The sequence below is a fragment of the Lactuca virosa genome, chromosome 3, assembly GCF_052849685.1.
Source record: "Lactuca virosa cultivar CGN04683 chromosome 3, Lactuca_virosa_CGN04683_v6, whole genome shotgun sequence".
Taxonomy (NCBI): Eukaryota; Viridiplantae; Streptophyta; class Magnoliopsida; order Asterales; family Asteraceae; genus Lactuca; species Lactuca virosa.
In genome coordinates, this window is record NC_136428.1 from 112,711,715 (window position 1) to 112,733,352 (window position 21,638).

The 21,638-nt window shown below is 29.5% G+C and overlaps 1 protein-coding gene and 1 long non-coding RNA gene across 12 annotated transcripts; both read left to right on the top strand.

Moving 5' to 3' along the window:
- The first annotated feature begins 357 nt into the window (after positions 1-357).
- Positions 358-2,417, top strand: LOC145166398 (uncharacterized). The gene is made up of 4 exons (XM_079085367.1): positions 358-514; positions 869-1,111; positions 1,201-1,234; positions 1,855-2,417. The coding sequence occupies exons 1-4, from the start codon at positions 460-462 to the stop codon at positions 2,222-2,224; spliced, it is 702 nt and encodes a 233-aa protein (XP_078941493.1). The 5' UTR covers positions 358-459; the 3' UTR covers positions 2,225-2,417.
- Positions 2,418-2,930: 513 nt separating this feature from the next.
- LOC145166399 (uncharacterized) lies at positions 2,931-7,057 on the top strand. Of its 11 annotated transcripts, none has more exons than XR_013740516.1 (9): positions 2,932-3,332; positions 3,464-3,560; positions 3,653-3,914; positions 4,247-4,351; positions 4,465-4,594; positions 4,680-4,974; positions 5,095-5,189; positions 5,460-5,708; positions 6,499-7,057. It is a non-coding gene; the product is annotated as an uncharacterized LOC145166399 (long non-coding RNA). The 11 variants fall into 11 exon arrangements; XR_013740517.1 differs by having other exon boundaries at positions 3,658-3,914; XR_013740518.1 differs by having other exon boundaries at positions 2,933-3,560; positions 5,460-5,489; positions 5,558-5,708.
- The last annotated feature ends 14,581 nt before the right edge of the window (positions 7,058-21,638 follow it).

A 21,638-nucleotide genomic window follows, 5' to 3' on the forward strand; every position in this document is an offset into this window, starting at 1 on the left:
AGAAAAGAAAGGAAAATAAATTTGTCTTTTGTGCTTCTGAGTTGAGGAGAAATGAAATGAAAGTTAAACATTTTGTTATTTCTTTCCAAATCGAAAGGAAAATTAAGAGGAAAAGTGATTCTTCAATTTCCTTCCACTTCCTTTCTTTAATTAAATTTGGAAGCACCAATTTTTTTACTTTCCTCACACTTCTATTTTTTTTTTTTTTTCATTAAGTTGAACTCGAGAGGTAAGTTGAAGTCGGGAGGGGTATCCAAAGTTGTTTTTAAAATTTATTTTTTTAAATAATAAAAGCCATAAATTAGCCGCCTATACACGTCTACAGTACACACACCGTCGATCTCGTCTACAACCCTCCATTTCCGACATCTGTCCCTTCCCATTCTCTCTCACTAATCGCTGTGCATCCGTACTTCACAAGTAAACCTTTAAGCAAACAAACACCCTCACTTGCTAATCATGGACTTTCTTGCAATTTCCATGGCGATTCTCTTGGCTATGGCTGGTTATTCAAGTAAGATTTTCATTCTTGCTTCTTCTCATATGGGTTCTTGCTTTTTCACCTTTTCTTAACTTGGATTCACTTAGATTTCCTTCCCGAGCGTTCGTTTTAACAACACTTTTAATGTCTGTATTTTTTGGGTTTTCTGCAAGATAAATCAGTCGTAGATTGTCGTTATGTTAACGGGATTTCTCTTGTTTTTCTTTCCGTTTGTCAAATGACTACTTCAAGGTTTCTCTGTTTTTCTTCCTTCCTTCAAATGGGTTTCTGAGTTCTCTTTTTCTCTCTCGATTGGATTCCTGTTTGATTTTCATTTTAAGCCCTAATTTGATCCATTTCCTGTCTATTTCTACTTTACAAAAACAGATGCAGCTTATTGTGTATGCAACACTGCACTGAGTAACGACGTTCTTCAAAAGAACATTGATTATGCTTGTGGACATGGCGCCGACTGTGCTCAAATCTCTCAAAATGGGGCTTGTTTTAACCCTAATACAGTCAAGGATCATTGCAATTTCGCTGTTAATAGTTATTATCAAAAGAAAGGTCAAGTTCTAGGGAGCTGTGATTTCTCAGGCACTGCTACTGTTAGCCAAACACCCCCTTCTGGTGAGTCTCCACTCTCCATTGAATTTACCATCTTACCCTCTGAACATTTCTGTATTCTCATTTGTGCCGTGTTTCTTGATGATTTACAGGTGCAAATTCTGTTTGTTATTCTGGGAACCCTAGGTATGATATCTTTCCATCTTAATTGGATCTTGTTTTCGTGATTAAATGTTACACATCATGTAAAGATCTGCCTTTTTATATCTTTTATACTGTTTTGAACTAATTAAGTAAACAAAGGTAAACCCTTTTTTTTGCAATGGCCAAATTCATAGCTAGGCTTTAATCACTTGTACCTTATGCGTTCAGGTTAAAATCTTTTTGACAATTAGGGTTTGGTAGATCCAGAATCATACCCTAATAGAAATAACTGTTTGGTCAATACAGCGTTGACTTTGCGATCTAATTAGCATGTTGACATATGTTTCTTGATATGTATTGTTACTATATATGCTCAACATTAAGTGCTACTAGGGCAACTACTTATTCCCCTTTGTATCAAAAATTATAATTTTACATATTTTATGTGATAAATAAGCTATTCTTCAGTGCTTCTTCCTGTTACATTCTTAAAATTTAAACCATTGTATATAATTGTGTTCAAAGTTGATCAATTTTTCAAAGTGAATGCTTATTTGTCTTTTTTTTTCTTGAAAGAAGATGGTTTATTTGTATCGAGTATGGCCTAAAGATCGTGGTCTTGAAAGCTATTCACTATTTTCTTTTGGTTTTTAACATTGCAGTACTTCAACTCCAACACCACCAGCAACCGGAACCGGAACCCCGACCCCAGGAACCGGAACCCCGACCCCAGGAACCGGAACCGGAACCCCAACACCCGGAACCGGAACCGGAACTGGAACCCCAACACCAGGAACTGGAACTGGAACTCCAGGGTCCGGGACCGGAACCGGAGCTGGAACTACGGGGACTGGGACTGGAAGTGGGAGTGGCACAATGCCTGGAATCAATGTGAATCCACAGAGTGGACTTGGGCCAACAGGAACAACTGGGTTTGACAGCAGTGGTTGTGTGTCTATTTACCAAATTACTAACATCTTCACCTTGCCAATTATTTCGGTTGTTGGGTTGATTTGGTTCAAGTTGATTTAAAGAGGGTTAGATATGAAATATGATATGTGTGGATGAGATTTTGTGGTGTAAAGCGGGTTGTTAATTTATCGTTTGTATTAAATTATGTGGATTTCCTTTTATAGTATGACAAAGATGTTATATTTTTGCCTTTTTAATACGATAAACATGGGAAATAAATTCCGTTCACACGGGGGGATTCGGTTCTTTTGGATGGGAGACGTTTGAATTGTTGACTTATTGTGATTTGGTTATAGAAAAGAAGTTATTATATCGTTTTCCTTCTAATTCTAAATTGAAGATTTAAAAAAAAAATGCTATGCTAATATTTATATTAAAAATGTTATTATATATATATATATATATATATATATATATATATATATATATATATATATTAAACTTGGCTTGTAACATGAATAGTGAACTGGTGAACAGTTTGGCAAAAATAGCCCATAAGTTTTCATATTTTTAGTGGTTCAGATTTTTGGCACTAATGTTTGTGGTATTGGCAATTTGGTCCCTGTGTAAAGATAAGGATGGGGGGAGACGTGGGAACTAAACTTGGCTTGTAACATGAATAGTGAACTGGTGAACAGTTTGGCAAAAATAGCCCATAAGTTTTCATATTTTTAGTGGTTCAGATTTTTGGCACTAATGTTTGTGGTATTGGCAATTTGGTCCCTGTGTAAAGATAAGGATGGGGCTGATACGTGTCGTTCCCACGTCTCCCCCACCGGTTCTGCCTCGGTTCCTGTGCTTCCCACGAATTTTGTTCTGGATTCCTCCATTTCTGAACGAGTGAACGACACTTCTAAACACAACTACCTTCCGCAATCCATTTGCTTCCCTCTCATCCCACCTCCACCGTCGCCTACCTCTATTAGGGTTCGCTATCTAATCTGAATTCACACCGAAGGCACCGCAACTCATGAAACACCCGCTGGCTATTGTGGCTTTGGTGCCTAAAGAAGCTGCTGTGTTCGCCGCCCGTGCAGTCGTCGGTGCCGCCGCGAAGCGCTTCAGAGAGCTGCGTTCACCCACCGGAAAAGCGCTTCAGAGAGCTGCGTTTTACTTCAAAGAAGCGATTCAGTGTCTACTCACCGGATTTCCGTCCTTCTTCAACCGTGTACGTCTTCTCTCCATGTGCCTCTTCACTGATTTGAGATATCTCCTTCTGTGTCTTCTATTTACACGAATTGCTTACTTCCCGACCCTCAAATAAACGTGGGGTCGTCGATTTCCCCTCGCCGGTATCAGGGTTGGTCTTCGCTTGCGCTTCTAAACGAAATCCCTAAAGTCGATTTCAGTATCCACAACCATCGGCAAGTGAATCTGAGGATCGTACTATCCGATGGTAAAAAAAACTCTACGTTTTCTTTTCATTCTTGCCTTCTTCTTCAGGCAAATACATGTATACTAACAAAGAACTACATTTTTGCTGACAAGGTAAGGTTTATTTTTCTTTTGACGTTTCCGGTGGTAGCATAACAACACGTTTTCTACTCCAGGGTACCATCATAGACCCGATGAAGCACACAACGTCTCTTCGACGAAAACCAAAAGTATCCTTCACCGCCTCAGCCCCTTTTTTAACCTATTTCTCCATTGAACAGCAACAACCCCTACGAGTAGGTAGTAATCGGAACTCAAGGAGGCAGACAGTAGGTGGGGACTACAACAGGTGAAGCGGCAGCCTAACATAAATCAGGTACTTTATATACACCTAGATTTCTACGGTTTATGAATTATTCAAATTTTGTGTTTCTGCATATTCAACACCACCGAAATTGTTGCAGTATCCTTAGGTTCCTGTCAATTCAAGAACAAAAAAAAAACTAAGAATGTGTGTATGATTAGGAACGGGAGAGGTTCTGCTTCTCTTGCGACTCTGCTCCTGGTCATACGGTGCTTCTTTGCAAAGTCGACATCAGTCAATTTATAGACATGTTGATGTTATCATATTTCTATATGTGATAACGATATCAAAATGTGTTATATTTAGAAGATTACAAGTATTATTTGTTTGTGAATGAGCAATAGGTGGAGGGCAGCATAAACAGAAGATAAAAAGAGGGTTGTGGTCACCAGATGAGGATGAGAAGCTTATCAGTTATATTACTACAGATGGAAGCCATGGTTGTTGGAGTTAGGTTCCAAAACTTGCTGGTCTTTCTTTTTAATTATTAGTTTCTTTAACTTATTAATATGTATTATAGTTATATTACTAACATATTTGATTGGATTTGGATTTGAATCAGGGTTACAAAGATGTGGGAAAAGTTGTAGACTACGATGGATTGATTATCTAAGACTGGGTCTTAAACGAGGAAACTTTACTTCACAAGAAGCGATGCTCATAACTGATCTACACAGAACCTTGGGAAATAAGTAATTAACAAGATAAAATTTTTACTTATCTTTTAATTAATTGTTTTGAAGATATTGATTTCTTTTGTTATTTATTTTAAAAAAGATGGGCACAGATAGCGAAACACTTACCAGGAAGAACAGATAAGGCAATCAAAAACTTCTGGAACTCCAACAAGAAAAGGAAGCTTCTTCCTCATGCCAACTCCTCTGGTCATACTATTGCTGCTAACCTTAGAAATAACAAAATTCAGGCTCCTGGAAGCAATGAGAAAGATGAAGATGGTTTATTTAATTTTAGGGCTTCTGCTGCTTCTTCTGTATAAGTTCAACAACGGCGATGACCGGGTCACCGGAAGTGGCGGTGGTTGACCTTTTAATGGGACCAAATGGAAACATAGGTGTTGATTCCATCGGTCTTCCCAAATTGTTGATTATTTACAAATTTGTGTATTGAAATGGTTAAAAGCTTTCTATCTTACAACTTCTTTGTGTTTAATTCTTTTTTGTCACTGTTACAGAATGTTCAAGATCCTACTCTTCTAACAAAGGGTAAAAGAAAAGAAGTTGATTCCATCACCATCAACAACAAAGTCACTGGATCAGATCTTAAATGGTAAGATTTTTGTTAATCGTTTTGATTTTTTTATAAAGGCACATAATGAAACATCTGCACATGTAGTATTAGGAGCGGTCAGAAGATGATTTTCATTTTTCCTAAGAAAAGCAATTTATGTCTATAAGTAAACTTTTTCCAGCAAGTGCAATTATGATTCCTGTTGGTGGCTCATTATCTGAAATGGGTGTTGTAATATTCTGTTGAAACACAAAGATAACAAAGAAGGGTAAAACTATTAAAATTTGGTGATTTATTGTTGTTTGGCAGGATATCAAAGCTATTATGACTGGTGAAGAGGTTTGGATTTCTTCCCCTCTTAACCTTATTATCCATTTAAAATCATTTAGCCACATTTCTTGCTACAGGTATTTGGTATGCAAGTTGTTATGTATTTGGAACCTTTAACAGGTGTGTTGCTCTGACACCCATCATTTGAATTCCGAGCACGACAATTTTCCCAGAGGCCATTTGCAGCTTTCATGTTGGTCATACTACACAATTAGAAACCGATGCAAGGTTAGGTTCAGTAATTTGTAGTGTAAGAGATAGGTTGTGCCAGTTTGTGAATTTAGGATGACCTGCAGTTTACTTAAAAGATCAACACATTAATGGTTGAGCAAGGTAACATATTAATAGTTTTTTCAAATTTATCAATAATTAAATTATAAAAGAATCTGATTTTGGACAAATAATAGAAATTAAAAAACTATTCAATTAATTCATAGTTTTTTATAAATCATACGAATGAAATTTGAAAATTTAAAGTTTATTTATTTATTTATTACATTAGTTGAATAATTGTAGTTTATGACCTCCTCATTTTATTGAATGTACATTTTTGGTAACTTACATAGAAATTCATGAAAAAGGAGGATGTTTTTACTTTGCCAAAAAAGGACACAATGTAGAGGAAAAGAGACCTGCTCATTCCATTATAGGTGTCTTTTCAATGGGACCTACATGTAAGATTATGCACATCATGGGGGCCACATTGACAAATTTTATAATCGTGAAAGAAATTTGATTTTAACAGTTTTGGACCAAACTGCCCCTCCATACTATTTTTATAGTTAAAAAATTTGATTTTAACAGTTTTGGGCCAAAATGCCCCTGCATACTGTTTTTATAGTTAATTTTTATTTTCAACAGTTTTGGTTTTCTCTTACATGGTTGTTTCTTTTTCACTTAGCCTGGACCGAATGAAATAATCGGTTAAGACACTAATTACCCATAACTGAAAAAACTTTTGTGTATAATTAAATAATTGATAACATTAATACATTTATATTCATATATTGTTTTTCAGGAAGAAGAGGCAGCTTTGCTAGAATCACTGTTGGTGGTCATTTGGTAAAAAGGTTAAAAAGGTCGTCACTTTATTACATGTGACATACGATTTTGGTAATCGTCTTGTGATTATACTTTATATAATTACACATTAATGACATTTGTAAGAGAATTGAAGCACACAAATGAAATCAAAGGTTAACATTTTTTAATAAAAAAACATAAAATGCAAAAAATAGCAACTTACTTTCAATAATTATTTATTATAGCATTCTAATTCCATCTCTATAATTGGCTACAGTTTTTATGACATAATCGCTCATAAAGAAAAGAAAGCTGAAAGCATAATGTTGTAAGAAATAGAATGCTTACAAGTAAATGAATGTATTTCGTTATTTGAATGAAACAACAATCTCAACAAGTAACATTATTTGTTTCTTTTGAAACTAAAATTTTCATCATTTATATTTGTAATTCCAACAAGAACATGAGTGGCAATTATTATGGAATTGAGTGTTGCTTCTATTCCAGTATAGATCTGGAAACAGCTACCGTGTTTCTAAAACCTTTGTTTTTTATGATTCATGGCTACCTGACATGTTTTCAAATTAATGAATAGAATGAAAAGGTTTTGTTGTTCATGGAAACCATGATATATTGTTCCTTTTGATCTATGAGACTGATCGTTTGTGAATGTTATTTGTTAATCATGTTTGTGAATGTTATTTGTTAACTTATAGCAAGATATCAGCTACAATACAATTTTCATTGCTAGGATGTACATTCATTTTTTAATCACATATTACAACATATTCAACTATTATGCGTTTGTAAATAGGTGAATTGAAGTGAATAGCAACATACTTTACTATGTCCACAATTTAGGCAATGTACTATATTTCACAAAAAAGCGACGCTTTCTACCGTCTTCCGTTGGTTTTATTTAACATTAGTGCCGAATTGCGGGGGTTCCCATCTAGTTGGGATTATAAATGTATGATTTTTTTTCATTATTTATTAACAAATACAGTAGTATGTAAAGTTTATTATTATAATTCATATCAAAATTTAAAATTGTCAACAGCCTTCGGTGTTGATTTTTTCTAACAATCAAGTTCTGCCGAATATTTAAGAATGTATGTTGAATTTTATCACTTCTAATATTGACTGTTTGATTATTAACAATGCAAACATGTAACTTATAATGAACTCGATTCATTATTTTGTCATACGATAATGTTGCGTTTATTATTAATGTTCAATCATCTTGGAGTTGAAAGAAAGATTGAGCAATGATGAATTGGAGGATATTAGTATTGTTCAAGACTTATCTTTTGGTTGCAGAGAAACCATTAAGATCAGCCCCAAAACAACTTAGAAATATTTTATCTTGCATATGCATGATTTGGTATATGTATGGTTTGTTGTTTGTTCTTTGTGGTCTTTTAAGTTAGTTTAGTTGTTCGTTTGAAATAGAGATGAAACCATCAAGATCATCCCTCAAACAATAATACTAGAGAACAAATTGTTACATTACAAAAAAAAAAAAATAATAATAATAATAATAAAATCGTATAATACATTTTCATGAAATGCTTTCGCTTGGGTATCAATAGGGAGATCAAAATCATTTATACAACTGGTGTATTAGTGCTGAAGTTCCGATCATTAAAAATACATGGACTAATTATGGCATTTTGGTTGAATGTTTGGATTTTATTTGTATAGATGATTCAATTAAAAAAAATAATAAAAATAAATAAATAAATAAAACGAAGTCAATGAAGATTCTCAGTAATCTTCCTTTTGAGCATCATGTTCGTAGACGTTATATCGCATGGTCCCTAGTGATTACAAAGACATTTTGTAATGGTTTAACGGTTAACCTTAGGCCTGTTGAAAATACTCGATTATCCGACTCGATCCGTTTTGAATTCGGGTAGATTGGGTTGGATAAATCGGGTATCGGGTTTGAAAATTCGGGTAATCAAGTAACCTGATATCTAAATAGGTCGTATATTGGGTAGGTTTAAAAATATTCGGGTATACCTGAATACCCGATTTTTTAAAAAAAATTAATCAATACACTAGCTATTAATAACTATTAAAGTTGTATCATTATTTTACATAATTATTGTTCCTTATAGTTTAAACCAAATATTATATGACTTCATTATTTGAACGGTATATAGTAAATACAAAAGAAATTGTTGAAAGTGAAATGGAGTTTTGAACAGAATGTTACAACAAATATAATGAAAATGAACGAGACGTTAGATTCTCCTTCATTTTTTTGTGCACTACGATATATTTCTTTTTTTCAACTATGTATATGTTTCTTTTTTGTCAACAAGTCTAGGTTTCTTCTTTGTAAACTGAAATATAGCTATATAATTTGTCCCTGCAATTTAGATAACATGTTAAGTTTTTTATTTATAACTTTTATGATCTCACCTTTTGCATTAAATCATGTAACATGTTTGGTTAATCCAAATTTGATCAAACACTGATCATGTACTTCATAACCTGTTTTTTTTTTATCAAAATTTGAAATGGAATACAAAAATCACATAATGTATTATAACGACTTCTATTGTTATCGTATATGTATTTGTTAATTGTATTGAATATTTTGCTATCCAATTTTTTATTAAAGCAACTAAAATGCAAAAAAGAATTAAAAAAATCAATAAGTGGCACTTAAGTAATTTTCGGTTATACCCGAAAAAACTCAACCCGACCTAAAACCCGAATACCCGAAGCCCGAGAACCCGAATTACAATATAGGTCGGTATCAGGTATTATTATTTTAAGGAAATACCCAAAAATTTTACCCGAATATATATATATATATATATATATATATATATATATATATATATATATATATATATATATATATATATATATATATATATATATATAATGAAACAAAAAAACCCTAAAAATTATAAAAATGCATAAAAAAATACCAAGACATCACTAAACTTTTTTTTGAATTTTTTTTATCAAAAAATGGCAGCATTTTTTACAATTTCGCTGAAAAAAAAATCAATTTCTTTTTGTACAAAAAAAAAATTTTCAAAATTTTTTTTCAGCGATTTTGACCTAAAAGTTGCGACTTTTTGAAAAAAAAAATTCAAAAAAAGTTTTGTGATCTCTAAGTATTTTTTTTATGCATTTTAATGATTTTTAGGGTTTTTTTAGGGTTTTTTGTTTTCCATAGAACCTAAACCTATATATATATATATATATATATCTGAAACTACTTGTTAATTTGTTCCGCACTATTGGTATCAGAGCCGTGTTGTATTTTTGATAGTTATGTATGATATTTCTGTTTGTTATTTAATTAAATTTTGTTTGAAGAATTTTAAGAAAATTATGAGTTTTGTTAAGAATGATACAGAGACCAGACCAGTGATTGGTTGGATTAGCGTAAGACGTGCAAGTATGGTAAGTCGCGGAGCCGGACCACAATCATCGTTGGGCCGATGCCCTCTCTGTTCATCCTAAATAGAACAAGTAAGTTTTCTTATAAAATTTTTAAACTAAAATTAATTAAATATGAGTAGATTTTCACGCATATTATCTAAAAAATATGATACTGGTAAAAATATCATGAATAAAGAACAAGATTAAGATAATAATCATATAAACTCGATTGAAGAAACTATTGATAATATAGAACAAAATTTAAATGATTGGACTATACCTAAAACAAATATAAATACAATTTATAGAATAGGGACTTTTGATTATTTTCAAAGTTACTCAATTAAAATGACTGAACAAACCCTATCCATTGGTCAAGACCAACAAAATATAAATTTGTTATCATCAAGATCTATTTTTGAACATAGACAAAAATATAAATTTCTTCATTTAGGTCTTGTTCAAATTGCTATCAAACCTCTTTTTAGAATTGGTGTTGATGCTCCTGTTCTCTTAATATTAAGAGATAAAAGACATACAGATTTTCAAAATTCTATTTTAGCTATGGCAGAAACAAATATCGCAAATGGACCAATTTATTTTAATTGTTATCCAAATTTTTCTGTAGGATTATTTGACAAAAATATTTTAGACACTTTGGTTTTAACTATTGAAACAAAGAATTTAGAATTTAAAAATAACTCTAAACCTTTAGCAATCATTTATCGTGTTTGTTATAAAACCATGACAACTACTTTAGAACCAAAAACCCGTTTGTCAAGTCCAAGAAATGAAACAATTATTTACGAAGCAAATACTAATCATACAAAAGTTCATATGCCTAAACGACTTAAATGGTCGGAAATTACTCAATCGTGTAATTGGAATTTACAAAATGTTATTGAACCAAAATCTTTAGATTCTTCAAAACAAATTTCAAATATAATTGAGCATAATGATGGCTCAGTTGATATAAATTTTTCTTCTATAAATTTTCCATCATCTAGATTTTCTACTAATTCTATTCCTGAAATTGGTACTTCTAAATCTTCGTTTTCAAAATCAAAGTCTTTAAATTTAAAAACTGTTGACTATTCTAGTTCTATTCCTAAACCTCTTTATCAAGAAGATCAAACTAGTGATACAAGTTTACCAAGTCCTACTAAATCTGATTTTATTAATGAACTTCAAAATTATAGACAACAATCATGAGTAATAAAGTTCAAATAAATTGTAATTCTTTAAACATAAATAGAGTTACTGCTATTAAAAGATTAAGAAATTCAATAAAAATATTTAAAAAACTCTTACAAGAAAAGGTATTAGAATTAAAAAATATAAATTTAATAATTAATGATAAGGAACTATTAAAATTAGAGCAAGAAATAAATAACATAAAAGCAGTATTAAAAACCTTTAATATACATCTTGATAATTATTTAACAAATTTATCTAAATATACGTGTTAATGAGTTCTAAAAGACAGATTAGTTGTTGTAATAATAATACTTTTTGGAATAATTTATTAAAGACTAGATGACAAATTATTGCAAGCGTTTCTAAAGAAATAAATAGAATTAAACAACTTAAAGAAGACGAAGAAATTAAATTATCTAATATTGAAAAGGACACATATAATTATAATATTCAAAAGGAAATAATATATTGTTTATCAAAAATGATTAAAAATAAATATATTGTTATTAGTGCTCAACTTAGTATTATTAAAAATATATCTTTCAGATTAAATCAATCAACTTGTTAAAATGAATAATAATATAGATATTTCTAAAATACCTTCATATGTTAATTTTGATTATTTAAAAGAAGAAGAATATTATAAAGATTATAATAATACAAAAAGAATTTGGCATGAAGAAAACTTTTCATATTATATAAGATTTTTACATTTTGGACTTTGGGAAGATTATGTTTTATCAAATCAAATTCACTCTCCGTTTTTTCAATGGTTCGAATTGATTTATGTTCCTAAACATAATATAGATTATCCTTTTAAAATGCAAACTGTTTTTCCTGTTTCTTCAAAAACATACAAGGATGTTATTACTAATCAAGAAATTATTTCTGAATATCCGCCAAAAAAGGAAATCATTATTGATAATAATTTTATTGCAACTCTTTTAGTTAAAGTTCCAAGTCAGATAACAAATGAAAAATGTTTTCAAAATATTATTTATCAAAATAATTATTCGAATGAAACTCTTTTAACTATTTCAGATCAACTAAATAGGATTGAAGAAAATACTATAAATTTACAGTTATCAAAAGAAAATAAAATTGAAACAAAAAAATTTTATAATAATATAGCAAGCTCTAGTAATGTCAGCTTTATTCCTCATCAAATAAATGGAAATTTTAATCTTGGAAATAAAGATTTAATTGATGAATTAGAAAAAAGACTTACTAATTTTCGTATTTCAAAAAAAGTATCTATAAATATGTTAAAAACAAATAATGACTCTTTTGACGAATCTGACGAAAGTAATAATGAAAGTGAATTAAATTTAGATAATCTTACTCAACAATTCATAAATGATAATGATGATATAAATCAGCTTACAAATGATTTTTCAAGATTAAATAAGATTAATTCTTTTGGTAATAATCCAAAACCAACTATTAAAAATTACTGGAATAGACCTTCTCTTCCTGATGTTCAAATTGAAGAAAGAGCTTTTCAATATGATCGTTCAGCTTACGATGGTACCTCTGTTTACGAATGGAATATCGATGGTAACTCTGAACATCAAATTCTTAATATTGTTCAAGAAATGACCATGGCAGCTAATGCTTACAAGTCTCACAATAATACTCAACTTCAAATTGTTAATATTATTATTTCCGGGTTTACTGGTACTCTTAAAGGTTGGTGGGATTTCTATATTACACCAGAAGAAAAGAATTTTATTATGACTGCCAAGAAAACCGTTATAAAACAAGAAAATAATTTACCTATTCAAACTCAAGAGGATGATATGGTTAATACTTTAATTTTTGCTATAATCAAAAATTTTGTAGGAGATCCTACTACTTTTCAAGAAAGAACTTCTGAAATTCTAATGAACTTACATTGTAGAAAATTAACTGATTTCAGATGGTACAAAGATAATTATCTCGTTAAAGTTTTTTCAAGACCTGATTGTAAAGAATTTTATTGGAAAGAACGTTTTATTGCTGGACTTCCAAAACTTTTTGCCGAAAGAATTAGACAAAAATTAAGAGAAAATTTTAATAATACAATTCCTTATCAAAACCTAACTTATGGAGATTTAATTAATTATATTAATAAAGAAGGATTAGCTATTTGTGCTGACCTTAGATTTAAAGAAAAACTTAAAAAGGATAGAATTAATAGTAAAAATGAATTAGGAAATTTTTGTCAACAATATGGTTATCAACCATTAACAGGTCCGTCTACTTCAAAAACCAAAAAATATAATAAAAAATCTTCAAAATATTTCAAGAAAAAGAAATATAATAAATCGGAAAATTATAAGAATTATAAGAAAAATAAATTTTCAACATCAAAAAACCCTTATAAACAATCTAATAAAAAATCTAAAAGAAAATCAAAAGACATTATTATTTGCCATAAATGTGGTCGTAATGGTCATAATGCTAATAATTGTTATGTAAAAACAAAAATTAATGAATTAAATATTTCGGAAGAATTAAAAGAACAAATTAGAAAAATTATGTTAAATTCTGATTCCGATTCCGATTCTAGTTTTTCCGATTTTCAAGAAAATGATTTAAACATTTTAGAGCAAAATAGTTCAAGTTCGGAAGATTCTGATACATGCGAATGTGTTGGAAAATGTAATTGTAATTATTCAATTAATGTCCTTACAAACAATGACAAAGATCTTTTAAAAAATTTAGATTCCATTAAAGATAAAAATATCCAAGAATTGTTGATAAAACAAATGCTTAATAAGAATGAAAATTCTGTTTCAGATAATACAAAATTTTTTAATTTAAAAGACATATATGAAAAATTTTCTGAAACAAAACCCATTTCCATGCAAGAACTTCAAGAAGAATTAAAATCAGTTAAACAAGACATAAAAGAAATTAAAGGCAAAATTATAACTCTTGAAAAGGGAAAAAATATTATTAATTCACAAAATAATGATAATAAAGATGAAAAGGTTATCGAAAGAATTATAAATGATCAAATTTCTCAAAAATGGAATACTCAAATAACTTTAGTAAAGGATAATTTTAAAATGGATATTACTGCTCTAATTGATAGTGGTGCTGATATGAACTGTATACAAGAAGGTATATTTCCCACTCAATTTTATGAAAAAACTTCTTCTAGGCTTACTGGAGCTGAAGGAACCAGTTTAAAAATAAATTATAAAGTTTCCGATGTTCATATTTGTAACAATCAAGATTATTGTTATAAAACTCATTTAATTTTAGTAAAAAATCTTACTTCTCCTTTAATTTTAGGAACACCTTTTATTACTAAATTATATCCTTTTATGGTTCAAGATGATGGAATTATTACTAAAGTTTTTGGAAAAGAAATTATGTTTAAATTTTGTGAACCTCCGTCTTATTCAACTATTAATATTCTTAATTATAAAACAAAACAAGCAAATTACCTTATCAATGAAATTAATGATTTTCGTATACATAATCAATTACAAGATAAGTATATTCAAGACAAAATTATAGCTTTAAAACAAAAATTTGAAAATAATGTTTGCTCAAATATTCCAAACGCCTTTTGGAACAGAAAACAACATATTGTCAAATTACCTTATATTAAAACTTTCAGTGAAAAAGATATTCCTTCAAAATCAAGAGCTATTCATATGAATAATGAATTAGAAGCTCATTGTAGAAGAGAAATTCAAGATTTATTGGACAAAAAATTAATTAGACCTTCTAAATCTCCTTGGTCTTGTTCAGCTTTCTATGTTATGAATGCTGCTGAATTAGAAAGAGGATCACCAAGATTAGTTATCAATTATAAACCTTTAAATAAAGTTTTAGATTGGATTAGATATCCTATTCCTAATAAAAGAGATTTATTGAAAAAACTTTATGATTCAAAAATATTTTCAAAATTCGATATGAAATCTGGTTTTTGGCAAATTCAAATTCATGAAGAAGATAAATACAAAACAGGTTTTAATGTTCCTTTTGGACATTATGAGTGGAACGTTATGCCCTTTGGTTTAAAGAATGCTCCTTCTGAATTTCAAAACGTTATGAATGATATTATCATTCCTATAAATAGTTTTTCAATTGTTTATATTGATGATGTTCTTATTTTTTCAAAATCTATTGACCAACATTTCAAACATTTAAATCAGTTTTATGATTTAATTTATAAAAATGGCTTAGCTGTTTCAGCTAAGAAAATGCATTTATTTCAAAATGAAATTAGATTTTTAGGACATAACATTGTTAATAATACTATTAAACCTATTATAAGAAGTTTAGAATTTTCTAATAAATTTCCTGATGAAATTATAGATAAAAAACAACTTCAACGGTTTCTAGGATGTTTAAATTATATTCATGATTTTTTCAAAGATTTAGGAACTCTTTGCAAACCTCTTTATAATAGATTAAAAAACAATCCAGAACCTTGGACTCAAGAACATACTAATATTGTTAAACTTATAAAACAAAAAATTCCTTCTTTACCTTGTTTAAATTTACCACATCCTCATGCTAATATCATAGTCGAAACTGATGCTAGTGAAATTGGATTTGGAGGTATTTTAAAACAAAAATTATCAAATTCTTCTGAAGAACAATTGGTTCGTTTTTATTCAGGTGCTTGGAATAATACTCAAAAGAATTATTCAACTGTTAAAAAGGAGATTTTAAGTATTGTTTTATGTATTACTAAATTTGAAGATGATTTATTTATGAAATTTTTTTTATTAAGAATTGATTGTCAATCTGCAAAATCAATTTTAGAAAAAGATGTTAAAAATATTATTTCTAAACAAATTTTTGCTAGATGGCAAGCATTGTTGGGCAATTTTGATTTCGATATTGAATTTATAAGAGGAGAAAGCAATTCATTACCAGATTTTCTTTCTCGTGAATTTTTGCAGGGAAAATGAGTTCATCGTCTTCCTCCAAGATTGAAGACAAGAAACCAGTTAATCAAAAGCTTGTTCCTTTCTCAAGTCAAAATCGTTTTTCCCCATTAACTCCAATTGCAAAAAATTCTCAACTTTATTCAAACATGCTACAATCAAAACTAGCTACTCCAAACATTTCTCCAGTTCAATCAATTAGCCCTTTTTCAAAACCTATTCCTTCTGAAACACAAATTTCAACAAATCCTAAACCTACAAATAAAGCCCCTTATGTTCTCAATCCAAATCTCTTGAAAATCCAAATACTTGAAGATTCTCAAATTCTTAAGCTTAATCAAGGTTTTCATGTTCTTACTGAACACCTCTTTGGTCGAGGAAAAACCTTTCATGAAAACTCTTACAAATCTCGAGAATATTATCAAACCATTCTACAAGAATCTGGATCTGTTCAGATTGATCACCGTTCTAATAATAAGGAAGGATCTATTGATTTTAGCAAAGCCCGAATTCTTAAAATCATTTCTCCAGAAAATTGGTCATCCAATCTTTCCTTAGAAAAACCCCTTTATCAATTCCCTGCTTATCCAAGATATTCATATTATGATTACCAAGAAGCTTGGACTAAAGCATTTTTTCTTCGAAACTATTCTCATTCATGGTTCATTTTCTTTGATAAAAATTTCAACTGTGAATACCCCAGATGGTTTGTCAATTGGTATCGTTATATGGGACTTGTTCCTATTTGTTTACCCACTGAAATTCTCAAAGGATTTTCTAAATTCAAAGAACTATTTATTCAACAAATCCCAGAATTTGAATATTTGTTACAGTTCACCATGTTATTCAAAGTTCCATGGATCATGTCCTGGACATTCTCTTATCAAGAAGCAACAGACTTAAATCCCCCTTGGCTCAATAGACAATTTCGTCTAAAATGGTGGGATAAAGTCACAATTTCTCAAGCAAACGAGCAGGCTGTTTTCAATCATTATCAATCAATGTATAATCAAAAGCCAGAAATTGAAGCGAATCTTATCAAGAGTCTATCTTCTCCAGATGCTAATCTTATTAGCAAAATTCGTGCCGCTGCAAATTCTTCCCCTGAAGATCTACAACAATTACTTCAAGAAATTCGCAATTCTCCAACTAATTCAGAAAATTCTCCCACATCTGTCAAAAATAATTTTCAAGATGCTCAAGATCCTTTTGATGATCCATTTGCAGATTAATTAAATTTTATTTTGGTGTTATACCTTCAATGTAAGGTATTCTTTCATTTCGTATTTTGCAAAAGTGTTTGTTATTCAAGGGGGGGTAGTACGTGTTATCAAATTGACGTGTTATCAAATTGTGTTAGTATTTATTCAACTGTTATCAAATTTATACACTGTGTGAGTACATCAATTATCAAAAATATTATCAAATCTTCTGCAGAGATAAGATGCTAAATTATTACAAGAAAACAAACAACTTTTACAAAGATGAAAGAAGATGCTCCATTATCGCAAAAGAAGATTTTCCATTATCAAAAAATGACAAAATATGATGCCAATTTGTCAAAAGATTTAGAGTTTTGTCTGCCACATCTACTCTCCGACAAATGCAAGTTGATTCAATAATTCTCAAGATTGATCCGGTAATCCTTCGGTTTCCCGTTTCAAGATATTTCAAGACTCCAAGACTCCTATATATTGAGGAGATATGTTTTAATTAGAATCATCTCTGGGTTCTCTAAAAATTTCTCTCATTTAATTTCTCTCAAATGTTTAGTTCATGTCTAAGAAAAGTGTTCTCCTATCTACTTCTAGATGTTCAAAATCTTTAGATTTTCAAATCATACTTGCTCCAGACGGATACTCTGATTGTAATTTAAAAGAAGGTAATATATAAAGAATTTTATTCAGTTGTTGTATTATCTCTATGGCAATCTCATTTCGAGTTATTCTAACTATTAATTCTACAAAATTTGAAATTTTTGTTAAAATAATACTCGCATTTAATAATAATCAAGTTAATCAAATTCATGCTTGAAATATTTAAATAACTTTTGTTCTTTTATTATTCATCATGTCTGATTCAAAGATACAAGCTAATCGTCATTATTATTGTAATCAATTAAAAGCTTTACAAGTTCTAATCAATAATCATAAGTTTATAAGCAAAGATAGAAAACAGTTTTATAAAATAATGTATGATTTTTATCATCAAAAAATATCTGAAACTACTTGTTAATTTGTTCCGCACTATTGGTATCAGAGCCGTGTTGTATTTTTGATAGTTATGTATGCGTTTTCAACCTTTTTGTTGTTCTCAGTTGATCCTACTCCTATATATATATATATATATATATATATATATATATATATATATATATATATATATATATATATATATATATATATATATATATATATATATATATATATATATAGGAGTAGGATCAACTGAGAACAACAAAAAGGTTGAAAACGCGAAAACAAAGTATATTCATTTATGATTCCATGTATTCATTTGTGGAGAAATGATAAATTTTTATGCATTTAATTTCAATTGAAGAGAAAAAACATATTTCATTATGATTGTGCGTAAAAAATTATCATTTCTCCACAAATGAATAAATGGAATCACAAATGAATATACCTGTTCTCGCGTTCTCAACCTTTTAGTTGTTCTCGTTTGATCATTTCTTTATATATATATATATATATATATATATATATATATATATATATATATATATATATATATATATATATATATATATATATATATATATATATATATATATGATGAGGTTCAATAGAGAACCATAATTAACCAAGGAACCAATCTTTTTTTCAACTTTTAGAACTTATTTTTTATCAAAAAAAAAAAAAACTAAAAATACAGAAATTCATAACTTTTTATCCTTTTTCCAATGATATCAAATTCGATTTTTTTTACGTCAAATTCACAATGTGAATCTTTGAAAATTCACAATGTGAATCCGGATTCACAGGTGAATCCGAAAAATATTTTTCACATTCACAATGTTAATATATGAATTTAGATATTTTTAGATTTTTTTTTCGATAAAGAATAAGCTCTACAAATTGAAAAAAAGATTTGGTTCCTTGAAGAACCAATAATTATGGTTCTCTATTAAACTTTTCCCTATATATATATATATATATATATATATATATATATATATATATATATATATATATATATATATATAATCACCATAAATTTTGATATTTGACAACTGAGATACTCTTAAATATATAATAAACCAAATATTTGATAAAAGATGGTAAATGTTTGAAATTTGAAAAATAAAATTAGAGTATATATATATATATATATATATATATATATATATATATATATATATATATATATATATATATATATATATATATATATATATATAGGGAGATGATCAAATGAGAATACCTAAAAGGTTGAGAACGCGAGAACAGTTCTGGACCAATTATTTTATAAGGGTATATTAGTAACTTTATATAAATATTAATTAATGATTTCCTAAAATCTAGGGATAATGATTTTAATTACCTAACAAAATTAATATTTCCTTTTAGTTAATGAAATATATATAAATATTTTTTTTTATGATTTTTCCCAAAAATTATTTATGACCGTTTCAAAAAAATCACCTAAAAAAAATAATATTTCCTTTTATTTTAAATCTGAAAAGAAAATCTTAAAAAAAATATTATTTTCTACTATTTCACGTTTTTGTTTTTCAAAAAAAAATGAATAGAAATCCAATCCCAAATCAATACACTTCCAATCATAAATGAAAACACATCAAATTACAAATAATTCAATGCATTTTTCATAAATTGAAAATAAAAAAAAGTGTAAAAATTATCATTTTTTCATAAAATGAATATATCTAATCATAAATAAATACACCCATTCACATGAATACACTAATATTCATAAATAAATACAATCATTCACACATGAATACATTGCAATTCACAAATGAATACACTGTTATTTATAAATTAATACACATTCTATCATAAATGAATACACATGCTATTCATAAATGAATACAACTATTCACACATAAGGTCACTGGTTAGCAATCCATTGGTACACCTCCCTGTCGCTTTTTGGTTTGCAAAATCTCTCCCATAAGGTGGGAAATTGCCCTTGAAAGGGGTCAGAATGTAGTTGTTGTTTCCAGGATCAGAAGTGGAGTCTCCGAACACCAAAATAGCAGAAACCTTGTGGTTTTGAGTAGACGTTTTCACGATAAGATCTTGTGATTCATAAAACTTAATTCCATAGCTAGATTCACGTATGAATAGAAAGAAAGACGAGTAAAGAAATGTAGTTGATTAAACTTCATTGATTTACAGTCAAAATAAAAAGAAAAGAGAAGAGAATCATTACCGATCGAAGCAACTGCCCCATCGAGATCCCTTCCATCATTCCAGTCGAAAATGCTCTTCTCACAGACATTTTATCGAGCACCTTATGTGCACAGTTCATCGCCTTTTTAAAAAAAAAACACACACAGATGTTAGATCCATCTCTCCTGCGCTCAATCATCCAATTCAGTGAATAGTGAATAGAGAAGAAACATTTTGAGATGGAGAAATGGAACACAAACTATTTCCGACAACCAGGTCCGCCGTCGGCTCCTTGCGCTGCCCTAATACCACCGTATCGCCACCCCTGGTACATCCTCCTCCTTCTCGATCTCTCTTTCAGTCACACCCATTCTTTCCCGCATCTTCTAATTCTGTCTACTAACCCACTGCATTTAATTTCTCTCAGGATCTGTCGTGCTCACCCCCACGATCGGCACACATTGAAAATGCGTGTGTGTGTCTCGTTGATTCCCGATCGACCAAACCCACTATAGCCTGATCATGTTTAATTTGATGAACTAATTTCTGCTCCTTCTGTTGCTTCCATCCTTCTCCTTTCTTTAATTGAACCGAGAACCGGTGGTCTTTTTTTCCCCTCCTCTTCGCGATCAATTTGCCACCACCGAACCCTCCTTCTTTCCCTTTCTTCTTCTTCATTCACTGCCAAGAATAACCACCATTGAGACTGATGTACAGATGAGGGAGGCTTGCCCTAGGTATAGAGAGAAAGATGAAGTCAAAAATTGGGGGAGTGAATGATGAAGTCGTAGGTTTATACAGAGAGAGATTGAGAGATTTTAGGAGTTGTTTAAAATAAGGGAATGATTAATTACCATGATACCCTTTTCTTATTTTTAATTCAAATTAATTGAATTTAAACATTTTAATAATAACAAAATTTCTAATTAATTATAGCCTTAGATCTAAGATAATAGATGGATGAGATCTGCTCTCGCGTTCTCAACCTTTTAGGTGTTCTCATTTGATCCTACTCCTATATATATATATATATATATATATATATATATATATATATATATATATATATATATATATATATATATATATATATATATATATATATATATATATATATATATATATATCATTTAATCACCATAAATTTAATATTTGACAACTGTGATACTCTTAAATCCTCTTTAATAAATGAATGTTTTTTTGCCACATGTCATCTTCTCCATCATTTTGACACTTGTCATTTTGTGAGAATTTTAGAA

What these genes read in the sequence shown, in the direction of transcription:
- LOC145166398 (XM_079085367.1), top strand. Translation starts at nt 460, where the DNA reads ATGGACTTTCTTGCAATTTCCATGGCGATTCTCTTGGCTATGGCTGGT. An exon ending in TAGCCAAACACCCCCTTCTG is followed by an intron (nt 1,112 to 1,200) that starts GTGAGTCTCCAC and finishes GATGATTTACAG; the next exon opens with GTGCAAATTCTGTTTGTTAT. An exon ending in TGTTATTCTGGGAACCCTAG is followed by an intron (nt 1,235 to 1,854) that starts GTATGATATCTT and finishes TTAACATTGCAG; the next exon opens with TACTTCAACTCCAACACCAC.